General features: G+C 38.4%; 1 protein-coding gene across 1 annotated transcript in view; it reads right to left on the bottom strand.

Moving 5' to 3' along the window:
• The window catches only part of PCCA (propionyl-CoA carboxylase subunit alpha), a gene marked incomplete at its 3' end in the record, with an annotated part of 260,224 nt that overhangs the window by 175,412 nt on the left and 67,483 nt on the right, over positions 1-17,329 (bottom strand). The window contains exons 7-8 of the mRNA XM_027880315.1: positions 8,603-8,734; positions 2,143-2,179 (exon numbers count right to left, since the gene is read on the bottom strand). Coding sequence (XP_027736116.1) covers positions 2,143-2,179; positions 8,603-8,734 — 169 coding nt within the window. The remainder of the gene's footprint in view (positions 1-2,142; positions 2,180-8,602; positions 8,735-17,329) is intronic.

Raw genomic sequence — 17,329 nt, 5'->3', positions numbered from 1 at the left:
AATAGAGAAGGATGACTGTAGAAAGGAGCCTATACAGCAATTTGTGCCTGAACTTCTTCCAATTCCTGATTTAGCCTAGTATATCTGTCACATTTTCTCATGACAACTCAGGACCGCGTATCTCAAATCAAGGGCAAAAATAAGGTTTTATACCTAGAAAATTTGTAGCCATAGATAATAATCACTGAAACAGGTAAAGGTAGTGTTCTTACCCCTGAAGTGTCATGGTTAACTACTACTGAATCTTTGGCCTGAACAGAGCAGGAAGAAGCAGGAAAAAAATACAGGCAGTAAAAGAGTAAAACCACTGTTTTAAGCATTGACCCGCAGTTATCATCTCAGAGACCAAGACTCTGGATAAGTGAAATTAAAAACGATCTGAAAATATTCCTTCACATATCAAGTGCTTTATACACAAAGACAAATGCATTATATACACAAGAGATTATAATTTCATTCCACTTTAGATCCTTCAAAATCAAAATCACAGTTTTATTATGATCAGTGGTCACAATTAGACAGAAGTTTAACCAAACTAATCAACCGGCTGAAACGTGTGAGGAAAAAGCTAGAAGGAACATTTCTCTTTTGCTACATGGCATCACAGTACAAAATTTTTTTGTATCAAAACAGTTTCAAGAATTTTCCATCTAGATAAAGCACAGGCCAGCTGTCTGTAATTGACTTTAGTATCACAGATTTAAGACTGCCTTGATATAATGACCTCCAAAGTGCTACTGATATCAAAGACAGGAACCAGTGAACAGAAGAAGTGAATTAAACACGAATATTTTTAAAGGGTATCTAGAAAGCCACTGCATGCCTTTAAACTTACATTCAACAAAACGGTTTTAAAAACACTTGCAGGAAAACACAAGAGCAAGACAGACTATTGAAAAGAAACTGAACTGAAACACAGTCATAATACTTTAATTCATAAAGAGTCAAATGCCTTTACTCAGAAGTAAAACCAATTTTGGGGGGCAACTGAGATTTATTTACAGTTCTCTTCTGAATGTTCCAATCTGGTTGATAACCTCTTCCTTTTGTTTCTCTCCCATGACAATGACCAGTGATCACTCCATTTCCCAACAAGGACACAAAGGCTGACCCATAGAAACACTGGCTTCAATTATGTCAGCTTAAAAGTCAAACAAGCCTGCACTGAGGGGTTTCAGGGCAGTTAACCAGTGCAGAGTAAAGGCCCCAACTTAAACTCAAAGTGGAAAGATCTTACACTGATTAAAAGTTATCTGCAGCAGTGCAAGTCCCACTTCCTATTTGGCACAGCCTTTCTAAGGCACACCCACAGCTTTTGACACAGGTGAAACATATTTGCTGCTAGATCAGCAAGAGAAGCTTCAAATGTAGGTAACTCCTTTGAATTATGTACCTGTGATAAACCTAAATAGTTTCTAATGGTTACTGTCTCAAAGTGAAAATGAAGGAAAAATCCCAAGGAAAATCAGAAAAATCTTACTGCCTTAGATTCTTCTTCTAGCAACCATTTAATAACGTGTAATTTCAAGCATATGGTTTAGTATTTTCCCTAATATAAGCTTTAGTAAATAAAAGCCAAAACTCATTAAACACATATTACACTTAACCTTCATCAAAATGAGTCCCAGACAGTTTGCTGGTTGCTCTTTTCACCATTCTGTAAGATACTCAGAAGCTGAATAGTGACTTTATTCCAGTAAGCACAGAAGAAAGGCTGGTGCTCTGGATGATATTCAAGCTAACTGCAGTCCACACACTAATGAAGAATGAAGATCATAACATCACTGGTGTCAGCCTCCATATAAAGAGAAATACAGCATGCCTAACTTCTGACTATCATGTCTAATTGCAGATATACTTTGAAATAACTCCTCCAGTGAGCTATTCATTACTGCCTATTACATGCCTTCCACAAATCATGGCTGCACTTGTTCTGTAAAGTCCAGTTTGAAAGCTCAAATGTGATGATTTAAGAGACAGGGCGTTAATGTCTAGATTCTTCCAGCCCCACGGGCAACAGGGAACTTAAAAACTATTAAAACATTATTTGTTCTATAGGGATTACTTATTACACATTCAATTTAGTCAACCATGTCTGCTGAGAGGCACACAAATCCCACCATAGCTAATTTAAGAACTTACCAATTTCCCTTGCAATTCTGACAGCTTCATCTGCATCCTGTAAAAGCAGGAAATGAGACCCAACGTTAATCCCATCAGCCATTGCACTATGTCCTGAGGGCAGTCATATATTGCACTACTGTCTCCTCCGATTCATTTAATGTTTGATTTTACAACCTTCTGACCCTTTTCAGCCAGAGGAATGTAAAATTAATACCATAAGTGGAATGTAAATTCTACCTCATCATTAGTATACTGAGAAACTCAAAGCAACAAGGAATCAGCTGACAGGAAACACAACCAGGATCGCAAAATGATTTTCTGCAGTTGTAGGAATTTAATGCTAGAATTTAGAAGTTTACAATCAATAATGGACCATAAATCAGATCGTTAAAGTTTGTCCACCACCAGCTTGTTTCTGTCCCCACCGATATTTCTTGTGCTTTCCTGGCTGCTGTCAGTAGGGGGAGTTGATTCTCTATTGTTTGGGAGTAACTCAAGTACAGGAAAAAAAATCTTGCAGGACTTCTTTAAAGACAAATGGGTTTTGTTTACTGAAGAAAGAACACAAGTATTTCAATTCTGTAACTTCTGCATTCTGAATACAGAATAAATTTTACATGAGCCATTTTAAACTGTATCTGAAAGCAGAAGATCCCCATAATTATTTCCATTTAAGAGTCACCATGTTACTGGCTTAAGACAATTTTAAAAATCCTTTTGTTGATGCCACCTATTGCTTCAGCTGCCTCATAATACTGTGGCCTGGTACAGAAAAAAGTATGGGAAATTCAGAGAATAAAAAACAAAATACTTGAATTGCTTACTTTTCAGTAACCAAACTGCTTCTCCTGCAGTAGTCAATTCTAGTTTCTTCTACTGATAACAATATATTCTCATTATAAAAAACCAGAAAGAAAATGGGTTAAATTATAGTGGCATGGGTTAAGTTCGAAAATTCCATCCAAATTTGCTAATATTTATACTATCCCATGACATGCATTAAAAAATTTGTATGGAAGGCAGTAATGTCTGGAAATCACCAGCTGCTAAGTGTGTCTGAAACTATGGGGGCTGACTTACGAACATTAAACTGAAACCTGATATTTTTAAAGCTTTCAAGGCAATCCGTTTTAAAAGCACCCAGGTCAGAACTTTAAAAAAAATACATAAGAAATGTTCATACCTGGTTCATTTATGTCCGATAATAAAACAAAATCCTCTTTAAAAGTCTTCAGTACCTAGTAACAGCCCCATGAAGAATAAGGGGGCTGGCAGGGGAAGTTGTCAGAAAATTTAATTTCCTTTCATTAGCTAGTCTGCTCCACAAATCGGTGCTTGTTAAGTTCAAAGCAGTCCTGAAAGCAACATCAGTTTTAAGCCTTTTTACTTCAGTCACATCTGTTAATGAGATTTTTCCAAATAACAATTGTTTTTAAGTCAAGAGATAAATCTAGCAAAAAAAAAACTAAACCCCCCCCTCCGAAAAAATCTCAGGGTTTACTGTTTTATTACACCTTGCTGCTTTCCATGACCCTGCACCCTCCAAATTTTAGCTAAAAGGGATAAAATGCATGAAAAGGGTCATTTAAGAATGTTAGTGGTTTCCACACATTGAGTTTGAAGGTTCTTTGTTCCTGCCTGTGACAGTTATGCGAGAATACTTCCCCTTAATAGCCTCTCTGTCAGGAAGTGTTAAACCTGCCAAATGCAGACAATTAGAGCCTCTTGAACAAAATGCAGGAATAGTGATGACTGATGAAGAGCTACGATTATAGTCGAGAAGGAAACTTTTACATTTCTTTTCTCTTGCAAATTCACCCATATATTTGCAAAATAGAATTAAGAGGGGGGGAAGCAAACAGGGTAATTTTTTTTCACTTAGTTACCTGCAAACAAGTGGCTAACTGATACACTGCAGTCCACAGGAAGACAAGCTGCAAATCATTACAGGGGAACTTTTCACTGCCACTGTATTTTTATACATGCATACAACAACTTTAAGTAATAAGCGGCATCGTATCAGCAGCACTAATTGTCTCAATTCTGGTTTGAAAAGACTGAAGTCATCTGCCCAGCACAGTTATCAATTTACACTGTTTCAACATCTATTTCTTTTATAGTTCTAATATATTAGAACCCAACACCAAGATACAAGGGGGGGGGGGGGGAAATCAATGCATACTCAAATTCTTTAGCCTTCAAAGAACATTTCCAAACCAGGAAACAAAAATATGCTGTGCTTTAGAGAGAAAAATTAATGCACAAAAAAACCCCAACAACTGACATATTGAAGTCTCTGGTAAGTCTTTTGATCTTTTGCCCTAAGAAAGTATGCTTTAGTATCATGAATTCCACTTGCAGATTACATTAATACAGAATCACTTTGAGTACTCAGAAAAAGTTTGGACAGTTATTTTATATTTTTGGTGCACAGAACTTACAATTTTCAACATTTGCCCAAAGAGCAAATAACTGAATGCTATGACACTGCCTAACACACAAATCCATATGTGCAAAATATACAAAGCCACACTGGTACTAAAAGCATTCTGAATTATTTTTTAAAAGCAAGAGTCGTCAATGATTTACTGCTGTTTCCTCCAAAAACACATTAGCTACACTACCATTTTCCCAAAATAAACTGGAGACTGTAAAGAAATATATAATTTTAGCACCACCTTTTATTGTACAAATAAAAATGTTCAAGTAATGGTAGAAGTTTATAAAATTTCTAAGAGTTATAAAATGATGTCATACTGTTTTTACAAATAGGTGATCCCATTGAGTTAAGGATACATAAAATACTCATTTAGCATAAGAATTCCTAACCTCCAAATTTCATGTACATGCCTCTCAGCCAGGTACCAGCAGGTGGAGACAGAAAAGCAAAACTGTTCTTGATGTAGAGGAATGCCAGGATAAAGTTGTTTTTTAAGAGACTCCTAGAACTGTAAAACATTGCATTAATTATGAAGAACTACACAATAGTTTTCATGGCTGAGGGTCCTGGCCTTAAGAGACCCTCCAGTTTATGTCTAGTCTCCAACAACCTCTTCAGCAATACAATGATAATTCAATCCCAATGCCAAAACCTAACGCAAAAATTCAGCCAAAACAGGTGCCCAAAATTAATGTTAATTACAGTAAATTCAGAGCCCTGTTGAAGACCTTCAATGTGTCTACTGACATCAGTGAAACTAAGTAGACATGCAGAGACATTATTCTTCTGGGTCTACATCCAGCTGTGTTCTACCAGCCATAAAACCAGACTGTATGTGGTGAAACAATACAAAAAATCATTCTTCCCCTGCCATTCCTTTGCCAGTTTTTCACCATGACATGTCCTTATACTCATTACTCAGCATCTACTTTCCTCTTGTCACCTATTCCCCTTTACTTATTTACAGTCAATACATCATCTGAGCTCCAACTTGAGTACAGCCATTGCTCACAGGATTAATGATAATTCTTTTGATTAAGACTGTTTACCACTACCTCTCCCAATCAGGTTTTAGAAAACTAATTGTAGTTACACATTGTGAAATTAATTACTTTCAAATGCTTTTGCTGGCTCTCTAGCTGACAGCACGAGACTTTGGTTTCTTACATGTGTAGACTGGATAACCCTTGACCCAGACAACTGAGAAAATGAACCAGGGATGAGAAGAAAATTACTCTTCATAAAACTGCCCTCTCTACTCTCATTCCACATCTTTCCATTCTCAGGTACATATTTCAAATGCTCAGAGCATCTCCCTGTACGAGGATATTTAATTCTGTCTGTTATGCCAAGCATCCTCCTCTTCAACCCTTCCAGGTCTTTCAATATACTGTCAAAGGGCTTCCTTCTCTTACATTTAATTTCTACTCACTGGGAATTTTCCTGCACACAACTTCTCCAAGATGTTATTACAAAAGCTTAGCAACTACAGTGTCTCCTATGTTTAAGCGCTAAGCAACATAAACAAGAGAGGAAAAACATTCTTTATTCATGAAGGACCTAAGTATCTGCAGCACTATTTAACAAACTCTTCTAGTAACAAAGATTTTCAGTGCAGTCCCGAGTTAAATAACGAAGTTGAATAACACAAAGTTATTACTCTGTGTTTGCTTTAACTATTAATGCACAAAGCATATGTGTAACAGATCTGTCTTAATTTCTGGCATTATCAGAGGCATCAATACAGTTTTCTTGTAGCTTTACTGGAGTCCAATTTAAAGATGAAGCCATCTATAATCTACTCAAGTGTAAACCAGACATTTAACTCCTTCCAAAAACCTTTAAAATTTTTATTTCTCAAGAAACAAAGCCCTCAAAGGTTTTGAAAGCTTCGTAACTGATCAAAACAGGTCTCCCAGGAATGGCAGAAATCCTAAATAGTCTCCAAGTCATTGTATGTTACTCCTCTGAGGCACATATTTAGATCCATAGCAAGTACAACAATATCAATTATCAGAAGCTTCATTTCCTAGAACTGGTAACCAAAGCACTGGTTAACCTAAAATTTTCAGCTCCCATTTCTGATGGAAACTACAATGCCGGCAACATCTGTGGACTTCCCTTTTTCTTATTTGGTGGGTATACTGCAGGTTGTTTTTTGGGTTTAGTTATGTTTTTTTTCTTTTCAACAACACTCTTCAGATAATTAGAACTGGTGCAAGGCTGAGGTATGTGAAACTGATATGATATGGACACCTTGGGGTTAAGCAACTACCACATAGTTCCTTTCAACAGCAGAGGATTGGAGTTGTCAGCTCAATCCTACATTCCAGTTCATTTGGTTTTAAAGGTATCATTGCATATAGTCCATTGCCAACCACATCACTCACACTTTTCATGTTAGGAATTTCAGATAATTGTCAACACAGTACAACTGAAGGTTTTGGAAACAACTGCATACAAGTAAGTAGATCAGTTTCACTGGTTCTATGTCTACCTGTTTCATTAACCATTATCCTACTTTGTCAGGTTTGTGTCTTTGTACCAGAGGAATAACACACCTTTACATAATATTTAACTGATAAAGTGAAAAAAACAGCATTTTGAGTATTTTAGTCTGCACTAGAGAAAGCTTTGTGGTACTTAAATAATTAATTCAAAGTTATCTCCTAATTAGATGTTTTTCTACAAGTTATTTTTCAGGCTTTCTAGAAGGAGATACAGGATGTCAGGTAGAATAGAGAACATTATACACAACAGCTTGGCTGCTGTTAAATGTTATGAGTGCTAAAGGACCACATACACAAGGACTGCTAAAACATATAACAAAAATCTGAAAGAGTACTGTGTTCAACTTGCCACTGCCAGACTTCAGCATGGGCACAAGTGCCATTCTAACACTCATATGGAGCTCTCCAGAAAAGAAAGAAGCCTTTCCACTTTTACCTGTTGCAGCACATCCCACTACCAGTCATAACACAGACCACGCATTTCCATCCCAAGTACTGAAGAGTTCTCTTGGGCATTTTAACCTCAGCTATTTTGTGATTTTATCATTCTCACTCTCTCTCTCAAGTTCTCCAGGCAGCCTCATATAAAGAGGTAATTTTGTGGAGGTTTACCCCTTAGTGCTCTATTTACCTTTCTCATTTAGTCAGGTTTTGAGTTGCCTTTTTTCCTCTTAAGAGGCTAAAATCCAACTTACCTAACACATTTTTCATATATCTCAAAGTTTCACTCAAACTTTATTTTGGACATAGGAAATCTAACTCAACGTGTCAAGCATAAAAATTTCAATACAGGTGGTCAACATTTTATGATACACAAAAGTTTTGGGTGTATACAATAAAGGTTTTAAAAGAGAAAACCATGTTTTAACTACAGATAATGTAACAAGACACCAGGAAAGTTTTTAAGAGCCCAGTACTTAATCACTATAGGACAAAATAAATGAAAACTAAAATTTACTTTACCTTTAAAAACTACAAAAATTTTTTGCTTATTTCTTTAGAGAACTGTTGAAAATCATTCCTTCTAAAACCACAGGAAGAACACTAACTGTAGATTCTGACAAAGAGCCACCAACTTCCCCCATCTTCATCCCAAGTTTTGCAACACATGAAGATCAGCACCATCAACAGAAACCATAAAATGGAAACTTGACACCCTTTAACAAGCTCCAGCATTAACTCAGAACTGTCAAGGTGTTGGTCAACAAGAAAACCTGAGAAATATAACGATACGCAGATAGTCGAATCCATATCTGGCATTTAATACATTTAGTTGCCCTCATGTTAAATTTAAAGTATTTTTAGAGAATCCACTGAAGAACTCCTTAATACATCATTTATTATCAAGGACTTTCTCTTCTTTTCCAAAGCTCTCTTGCGAGCAAAAATCTGTACCCCCTTTTTAATTACATCTTACTGAAAAAGAAGATGGAATTATAATTAGATTCTGCATCAGACCTTCAATAGGTGTACTTTGATTTAGACACTGTTCCTACAGTGGGCAGACAGTAATTAAATGATTTCTCACCTTGACTACTCCATCAAAGCCAGGGATCGTGTTGACCTTTGCATTCTTGGCTAACAATTTGCTTTCAATCTTGTCTCCCATAGCTTGAATAGCATGTGTGTCAGGTCCAATGAAGGTGACACCTTCCGATGCCTGCGAAGACAATCAAACTTTAGGAGACAAAAATAAAAATCAGCTTTTCTTTACACAGATATTGCTATTCATATTTTTTTCTCCTTTGGAACTGACTAAAGCAACAATGTTTATAAGACAGTAATCTGTTTATGTAACAACCTAGCAATATATTCGCATTTCAGACAGTTCATTAAAAATGTGTATGACCTTGTGAAACTATGTATACACACAAATCCAAAGCCCCTATAATTAGCATTTGTATAAATCAAAGCCAGGCCAGAGAAAAATAGCTGCAAGTGAAGGTACTCCAGCCTGAAAGTTAGAAATATCCCTTTAGAAAACAGGCTGGTTAACTCACCCTTGAAACAGCCATAAGTGATTTACGAAGACACACTTGCTAAACTGTAACGCAGTTTAAAATTCTATTTATTATGCATTCCTAAAACCAAAACTCAATGAAACAACACAATGAAAACAAAATCTCTTACTCAACATATTTAGGATCTTGAAAGGTAGTAAGTGAAAACAAATTTCCTGATTCTTTTAGGAAACTTTTTTCAATACTAATGTGGAACCAGGTTAACATAAAATTCTTAAATACTTCAACTTTAATATTTAGGTAGAACACTGAACTGCATTTTTCTTCCTCTGGTTTCTCTATACCAACAATAGACATCAGTAAGATGCTTCAGATACAGGCATTTTTTCAAACCTCTTCAGGTCACTGCTATACTGAGGCAAAGGCGATTCTATCACAACTATTCCCTGAAAGTTACCAACTCGTCAAAAAGTACACACATGTTTTAGGCAACTGAACATTGTACTGGAGGAGGACAAAAAGGGATGGGGGGAGAGGATAAAAAAAAAAAAAAATTCAAGCCTTGCACAATGTTTCCAACTCTTACATTCCTTTTTTTCTTTCCCAACTCTAAGTCACCTGAAAAATGCCTAAAAAACAACTTGTTTCTAGTCCATGGGCAGCTTACTTAATATCAACACTAACAAAATGGCAAAGAGCCAATTTCTTATATTACAACTTATGTCTTCATATTTTTTCTTTTTGACATATCCTTGTGCTGTATATACCATACAATTTAAGTCACTAACAATAAAAAGTCATTGTTGAAGCTTTGTGCACTTACATGATGGTACTACGTGATCCAATCCCTGAACACAGGAATCACAGGATATGCTGAGTCAGAAGGGACCCACAAGGGTAACTGAGTCCAATCCTTAGCCCTGCACGGGACCATCCCCAAGAGTCTCACCATGTGCCTGAGAGGATCATTCAAACACTTATTGAACTCTGACAGGCTTGGTGCTGTGACCACTGCCCTGGGGAGCCTCTTCCAGTGCCCAATCACCTTCTGGATTAAGAACCTCTTTCTAATATCCAATCTAAACCTCCCCTGACACCACTTCAGGCCATTCCCTTGGGTCCTGTCACTGGTCACCACAGAGAAGAAATCAGTGCCTACCACTTGTCTTCCCCTCACAAGGAATTTGTCATTGCAATGTGATCTCCCCTCAGTCTCCTCCAGGTTGAACAGACCACGTGACCTCAGAAGCTCCTCAGACAGCTTTTCCTCAAGGCCCTTCACCATCTTTGTTGCCTTCCCTTCCTCTGGACACTCTCCAAGACCTTAATATCTGTCCCATATTTTGGTGCCAAAAACTGCACACAATATTCAAGGTGAGGGCACACCAGTGCAGAGCAGAGCAGGACAATCCCTTCCCTCAACCAGCTGGTGATGCTTTGCCTGATGCCTCCCAGGACACGGTTGGCCCTCCTGGCTTCAACATTGATGAAGATGTTGAAGAGCACAGGGCCTAAGACGGAGCCCTGCGGAACCCCGCTAGTGACAAGACACCAATATGTCACCCATTCACTATTACCCTCTATGCTCAACCCATGAGCCAATTGCTCACTCATCACATGAGTGAGCAATCCAGAAGGATCCTGTGAGAGACAGTATCAGAGGCTTTACTGAAATCCAAAAAGATTATATCAACTGGCTTCCTTCCTCTGAACAGTTAGGTGGATCACCTTGTCATAAAAGGAAATAAGGTTGGATAAGCAGGACTTTCTTCTCATGAAGCCGTGCTGGCTCTGACCAATGACTGTGTTGTCTTCCAGGTGTTTTTCAATACTTTCCAAAATAATCTGCTCCATAACTTTAACCAGGCAAGTAAACACCTGATAAGAAGTGAGACAGACAAGACTGTAGTTTCCAGGGTGCCTACTTCTTGCCCTTTTTGAAGATCAGGACAATGTTCACCAGCTTCCAGTCATCTGGGACCTCTCCAGATTCCCAAGACTGCTCAAAAATCATCAAGAGGGGTTTTATTTAAGATGAGGCTGGATGTGGCACTGAGTGCCATGATCTAGTAATCACAGTGGGGTTGGATCAAGGGTTGGACTTGATGATCTTGGAGGTCTCTTCCAACTCAGTTAATTCCATGATTCTATGAAGAGGGGGTTTGCAATGACATCAGCAGCTCTTTGAGGATTCAGGGATGAATCACATCAGGCCATCCAAGACTTCCACCTTGCAGTCTATTTCCATACTCTCACAGTATTTCTCTCTCTCCTCTGACTTTGTTCTGACAGAAAATAAAAACCTTCGTTCCAACTGGAGGTCACAGGAGAAGATGGAAATTGCTTTCATGACATCAGCAAGCACACACCTTTCCATCAAAAAGCACACAGGGGACATCGTGCTTGACTTCCTGTCTCATCTCACTGACCACTGGGATGGACTTTCCAAGTACCCAGTTCATTCCCTGCTCCTGTCCAAACAGGTAGCTGGATAAGAAGAGAACAGCACCATTCAGGAGAGATTCATGGACCACCTGAGAAGGAATGCTCCAGGCTATTTCAAGACATTAATCTCTGCATCCATTATATTTGTTACATGAATCCTGTAGAGCTGTAATATTCCACGTGGATACAGCCAATGCTATTTATTAAGTACCAGATGATATGTGGCAGATTCACAGTACTGCAAATATCACATGGTGCAATGTGCATCTTTGTCTTTTTTTTAATGTATACTTTTCATAACCCAGAATTTGCAAAGTACATTTGTCTACACATGCACCTCTCGGCTTCAAACTGCTTTGAACCTTTGTACCTTACACAGATCTGTTCTTTCATGCTGAACAAGCAGCAGCTTAGTATCACCAGCTATTCCCTGATATGGTTAGTCAATTCAGGCACTCACCACAGCCAATTACTTCCCAGCAACAAAACCTGAAATAAAATAGTTTAACTCAATGTGATATCACAGGACACCTAAAACCACATCACTCTGCATGCTGCAACATCCATAAATCAAAAATAAGTTAACAGACCAAAGGAGTTCCACTGTTTTCCAGCCAGTATGTCTGGCCATCTCTTACACAGAAGAAATGTGCATTCTCTGACGTGACTTGCAACTACCTTCAGTTAAGCACACAAAAAAAAGACTTTGTCAGCTCAAGGCACTGCTGAACAAACTCTTGAAAGTCTTGCTACAGTAATTTCAGTCATCACTCAAAGATGTTTGCTCAAGCCCTATGCCAAAGCTTCTCAGCTCCTCACCAGAAAAGTGTCCCCCCTTCACTGCCAACCATCACATAATGCAGAAAATGATCAGTTCAAAACTCTACTGCCCAATACTGAAGAAGCGAAAAACAGACCACAAGAAAGAATGTGGTGGAAACATCTTCAGCTCCCACAGAGATCTACCAGCACTTGACCATTAGCATCCTTAGTTTATCAAACACACAAGTGGTGAAACTACCAAAAAAACTTCCAGTGTCTGATAACAGTCTGTCTACACACAGATTTATTCATGTCATAACAAATACTAGAAACTCTGTTGTACATACACAAGCTTACACACTGAATATCAAACAAGCTCTTCCAATAGTTCTGTTACTCCTCTACATATTCATAAGTGTATTTCAGCTTTGAAGACTAATTATCCAGCTGCAGGAAACATATACAGTTTCACCATAAACATGCACCAGCATTTTCTTTAGAAACATGCCTGTGATACCTGTGTATCACTGCTCTGCTTTGCACAGTCAAAGGCACAAGCAAACAATAAGGAATATTTTATAAAAGTAAGTAATTTTGAGTTGTCTTGAGTAGTAGATATCGAATTTTCCCCAAACCTCTCTATTTTTGAAAGCAGTAACAATCGGTGTAATTGTCATGCCAGAAGAACTGCAAGCAGTTCATGCTCTCTCTCTTTTCATGTTTTTGGTTTTTTTTTAAGCCTGACAAAAGCCTTATTCTACCCTCAGGGAACGTGGGACTCATAATATAGCAAAAACTAAACCACAAAGTACAACATGCCAAAGTAAAACTTGGAAAACCCATTTGGGAAGTTCATGATTGAGCTATATGTGACCTTCACAGTCTGTCAAACACATCTGGGAACAGAGTGGGCCAAACAGATCCATGCTAGTGTAAATCACCATATTCCCAACATCTGGAATGGACCCGCCCAACTGACAAACTCTTGTGAACCCGAGGTAATTGATTCTAGAAGAGAAGATTCCTTTGCACCTCCTCCTCGAAATTATGAATGCAGATATTCAAAACTACTACACTATACAGTCAGCAGTGGATTCAGACTCAGTGACAGCATAAACAGAACTAAAGATAGGAGGGAAAACTGCATAATAAACTTTTATACCTACTAGCTCCCCTGACAACATAAACTCTTCTGCAGGCTTATGAATCTGTGGCAAACCAGTCATCTCACTGTCAGGCCACCCAGAGCTGCAGGAAATGATTTTGAACAGTTCCAACCCAGCTTTAGACAAAACAAGTGACACTGAAACTTATCCTCTCTCTTTTACTATGTTAGTAATGGACAATTAAACACTTTTTGGTGTCCTCACTTGAGCCAAGATATTTGAATCTGCATGTGTCAACCAGCTTAACAGGAACAGCTTCAACCATAAAGGAGGTATGCCATGCACAAAAACACGACTATCAAGATTCTTGTGTTTTCTCTTTCAGGATCATTTGTTGAGGAGATTTTCCACTCACAGCAGGCTGATGAGGCAAAATACAGTCCAAGTGCCCAGCTGCTTCCAGGTGCAAGAGCCCCTATAATCATCCACAGAATATACCCACACAGAAGCAGTGGTAATAACGCAGACTTTCTGCTTGTTCCTTCCCTCGAACCCAAAATGGATAGCTGTAGGAAAATATTTCCCATTTCTGAGGAAGAAATGGCTGAGAGGATAGAGATCTCAGGAGCAAACATAGCTGCTCTATCTAAATTGAAAATAAGCTTTCCTACATAAACACAGAACTGGTTTTAAACAAATTCATGGAATTTACAGGAGAACCCAAACGATCTGTTGCACAGTGCCATTGAATCATAGGTTCTCAAACTCAGACATATATATATGTTATCCAAACTCAGAGTGATACAGAAGACAGTAATTCAGTCAGGAGGAAAGGGCTTAGCCCCAGCCGTGCTTGTTGGGTATCTCCCTTTTCTAATGGCAGGCTTTAACATTCCTCAGTTGACCTAGCTGACCAACAAGGCAGACCATGGCCTGTTTTTTAGTGTTTTCCATCATTTTCCTGAGATACAATGAGCTAAACAGAGAGAAGCTTAATGGGCACTTGAAGGAAGGACCACATCAGCTGCTGGTGCATGCAACTGGGAACAAGAACCTTTTTTTGGGTGAAGGCACATCCTCAGTCTCTCAGGCGCACAGGGGGCTGCATGCTGCTGTACTGTGCTCAAGTCTGGATCACTGTTTTAAGGTTAGTTTTTAAATCAAACATGATGCTTCTCTGAGGAGCACTGTATGAATCGCAGCACAGTTAAAGTTTGAAGCATCAAAGTCACTGCTTGAAACAACTCTTTGACACATGGTGGCAAGTAGCAGAACAACTCAAGGGCAGAAGAAAAGCCAAAGCAAGATTCTGTGGCAGTGAGGTAACAGCAAGATCAGCAAGTGTGGGTAACAAGTCACCACACTTACTCAAGAATTTATTGGTGAATAAGATTATGAAAGAAGGTCCACAGATAGGAACTCCAGTAGAGACTTTATCATAGGTCTGGTTTTCAAGGGGGTTTGTCTTAACCCTCAAGTCTTCTTCACTGGAAAATCTGGAAAAGGTTTCCATTAAATACTTACATGCAGCTGATGAATTCTCTCACCACTATACTCCCTTTTGACACATAACCAGTGAAGGAGGCAGATCCAAAGGGGACAGGAATAAGCACAAGTAGTCCAGTAATCAAAGGGTGCAGAAAAATTATAATCTTCCACAAATACAATTTCCCATCTACAGCTCATAGCTCACCAGAGGGACACAAACCTGTACATACAGCTGCCTGCAGCCACATACAAAGCAGAGCAGATAAGCAGCACAGCTCAATGATGACCGAAAAAGCCAGCTGGCTAAAAAGCCTCTAAGTCACATGGGCGGAATGCAGGGCTGAAAAGCAGAGCTGGCAGCAAAAGGAAGGTCCAACAGAGGTATAAACAACCTAGAAAAAAAACAAGCAGAACAGAAAAATCCAGATGAAGCATTCAAAGACAGACAAGATTCAGACAAAATACCAGGAAAAACAAACAAACAAAAAAAAAAAACTAAAAAAAAAAAAAAACCAGCAGGCACACTGACATCTATCTGTTAAAAAAGATGGGGACATAACAAATCACTTCACAATACAGGAACTGTCCATTCAACACTAGGAAGGAATCCCCCAGGGAAATAGGAAATATACCGTAAGAATATATAATAACAAGCATCCACTCAATAACCTAGGAAATACTGAACTGATAAAATGCTCTACAATAGGATGTGGTGGACACGGAAGAACATCCTGAAGCTTTCTGCTAGATGCACAGAAACAACCCAATCAGGTGAAATACCCAGGCCCTGTTGGGTCTATCCTGAAGGCTCAGAATTCAGAACATATGCAGGAGTGCCCAATGATCTGTCCATGTATCAACCTGCAAATTTAGTACCAAAAAACAGAAAACTTCATTCTATACAGACTATAAGCTGGAAAAGGCTTGTTACTTTAAAGCAGTAACAAACCTAGGTATTGTTGTGGATCACCAAAAGTAGTAACTCTGCAGCAGTTCAGTGAAAAAAAGTTCCGCCAACCTTGTTTAGAATGAAATAAGCAGAACTTCTGAAGACAAAGGATCTTCAGAATACACACACGTTTACACACACACGAAAGGAAAGACAATACTAACTGTACAATAGTATCCTTCATTACAACAAGTATTTTTACAAAAAGAGTCATGCTGAAGAAAAACAAATTACAGCCTTCTGTACAGGTTTACAACAGAGTGAATATAGTAAGTGATGTAAATAAATGGATAGATATGCTCGAAGGGGAAGAGCTGTAGCATCCTACTATTCTCTGACTACACCTGCCTTTGCCTACTGTAGTTATTTCTGGACGTTTGGCTTTTGTTTTATTTGAGGGTTTTGGAATGAGATGAATTATTACAATCACCTTGAGTTCTAGAAGCAGCAGGCAGGTAGACTCTGACAGCAACTAGCCTCGAAAACAAAATGTAAATTGACAATTGGAAAAGTGACAGTGCCCAATGCACCTTGATAGAGGAAGTAGATGGTGACAAAGAACTGTGCTTTCGACACTGTCAGACCTCATGGCTTGTTCCAAATTCTATTTCAAAATCAAAACTGTTAGTTGGCTCCAAAACACACAGCAATTTAGAGGTCAGAACTCATCGCACAAGCTATGTGGCACTACGCTGTGCCACTTTAAATATCTGTACTTGCTGTCTCAAACAGGAGTGCATACTATAAGAGAAAGTAATACATTGGAAGTGTTTATTTTGAAAAGAAAAGGCTAGCAGAACAAAAAAGCCTTACCTAAAATTTAACACAGAAGAAAGAAGTTTGTCTCACTGCTTAAAACTGAGTTTAAAGAACACTAAAGCATTTTCAAAATCACTACCTTAAGAAAAAAAAAGACAACTGCTGAGCAGCAATATCAAAAAAAAAAAAAAAAAGAAAAGAAAACTAGAATACAATCATTTACTTGGAAATAAACCAACATAGACACCAGTTTCCATGTTTAACCTTTGGCATGGGGAGGGAGACGTGTTAATAAACTCCCTTCAAACCATCACTCTAAGAAATATTAACTGATTCATTTAACCCCGGTGTGAATCTGTTAATACTGCTCTCCAAATATAGTTTAACCTATGCAGAGGCATGAAAAGCCATTCATCAGTTACCAGCATGAACAGAAACTTCTGACAGACCAAATGCAAACAGGCCTTACCCAAGCCCCAAACACGCTTTCTCTGAAGCAGGTTGGGAATAGAGTGCAGGAACAGCATATAGCTATACATCAGATATACACAGGCATATTTATGAGGTTTTTTAAATGTAGTATATGTATATTCAAATGCTGGAGGTAGGAAGAGAGAACTCTGTTAAACTACTCTAAAACTCAGCTTAAACAAAAGGCACAGTTGCCGAACCAGTATAAACACAAACTAAGGCTACTTAACTTCACTGTCCCAAAAAACTGTGCACCTCACAAACGGTGCAGGACCTCCTGCATAAACATCAGGCAGTGACCAGAAAATTAGATG

This window comes from Empidonax traillii, unplaced genomic scaffold, assembly GCF_003031625.1.
Source record: "Empidonax traillii isolate 1590-97213 ecotype Southwest subspecies unplaced genomic scaffold, ASM303162v1 scaffold68:size1967880, whole genome shotgun sequence".
Lineage (NCBI taxonomy): Eukaryota > Metazoa > Chordata > Aves > Passeriformes > Tyrannidae > Empidonax > Empidonax traillii.
The sequence above is the reverse complement of the archived record's forward strand: the minus strand, read 5'-3'. Positions and strand labels throughout refer to the sequence as shown.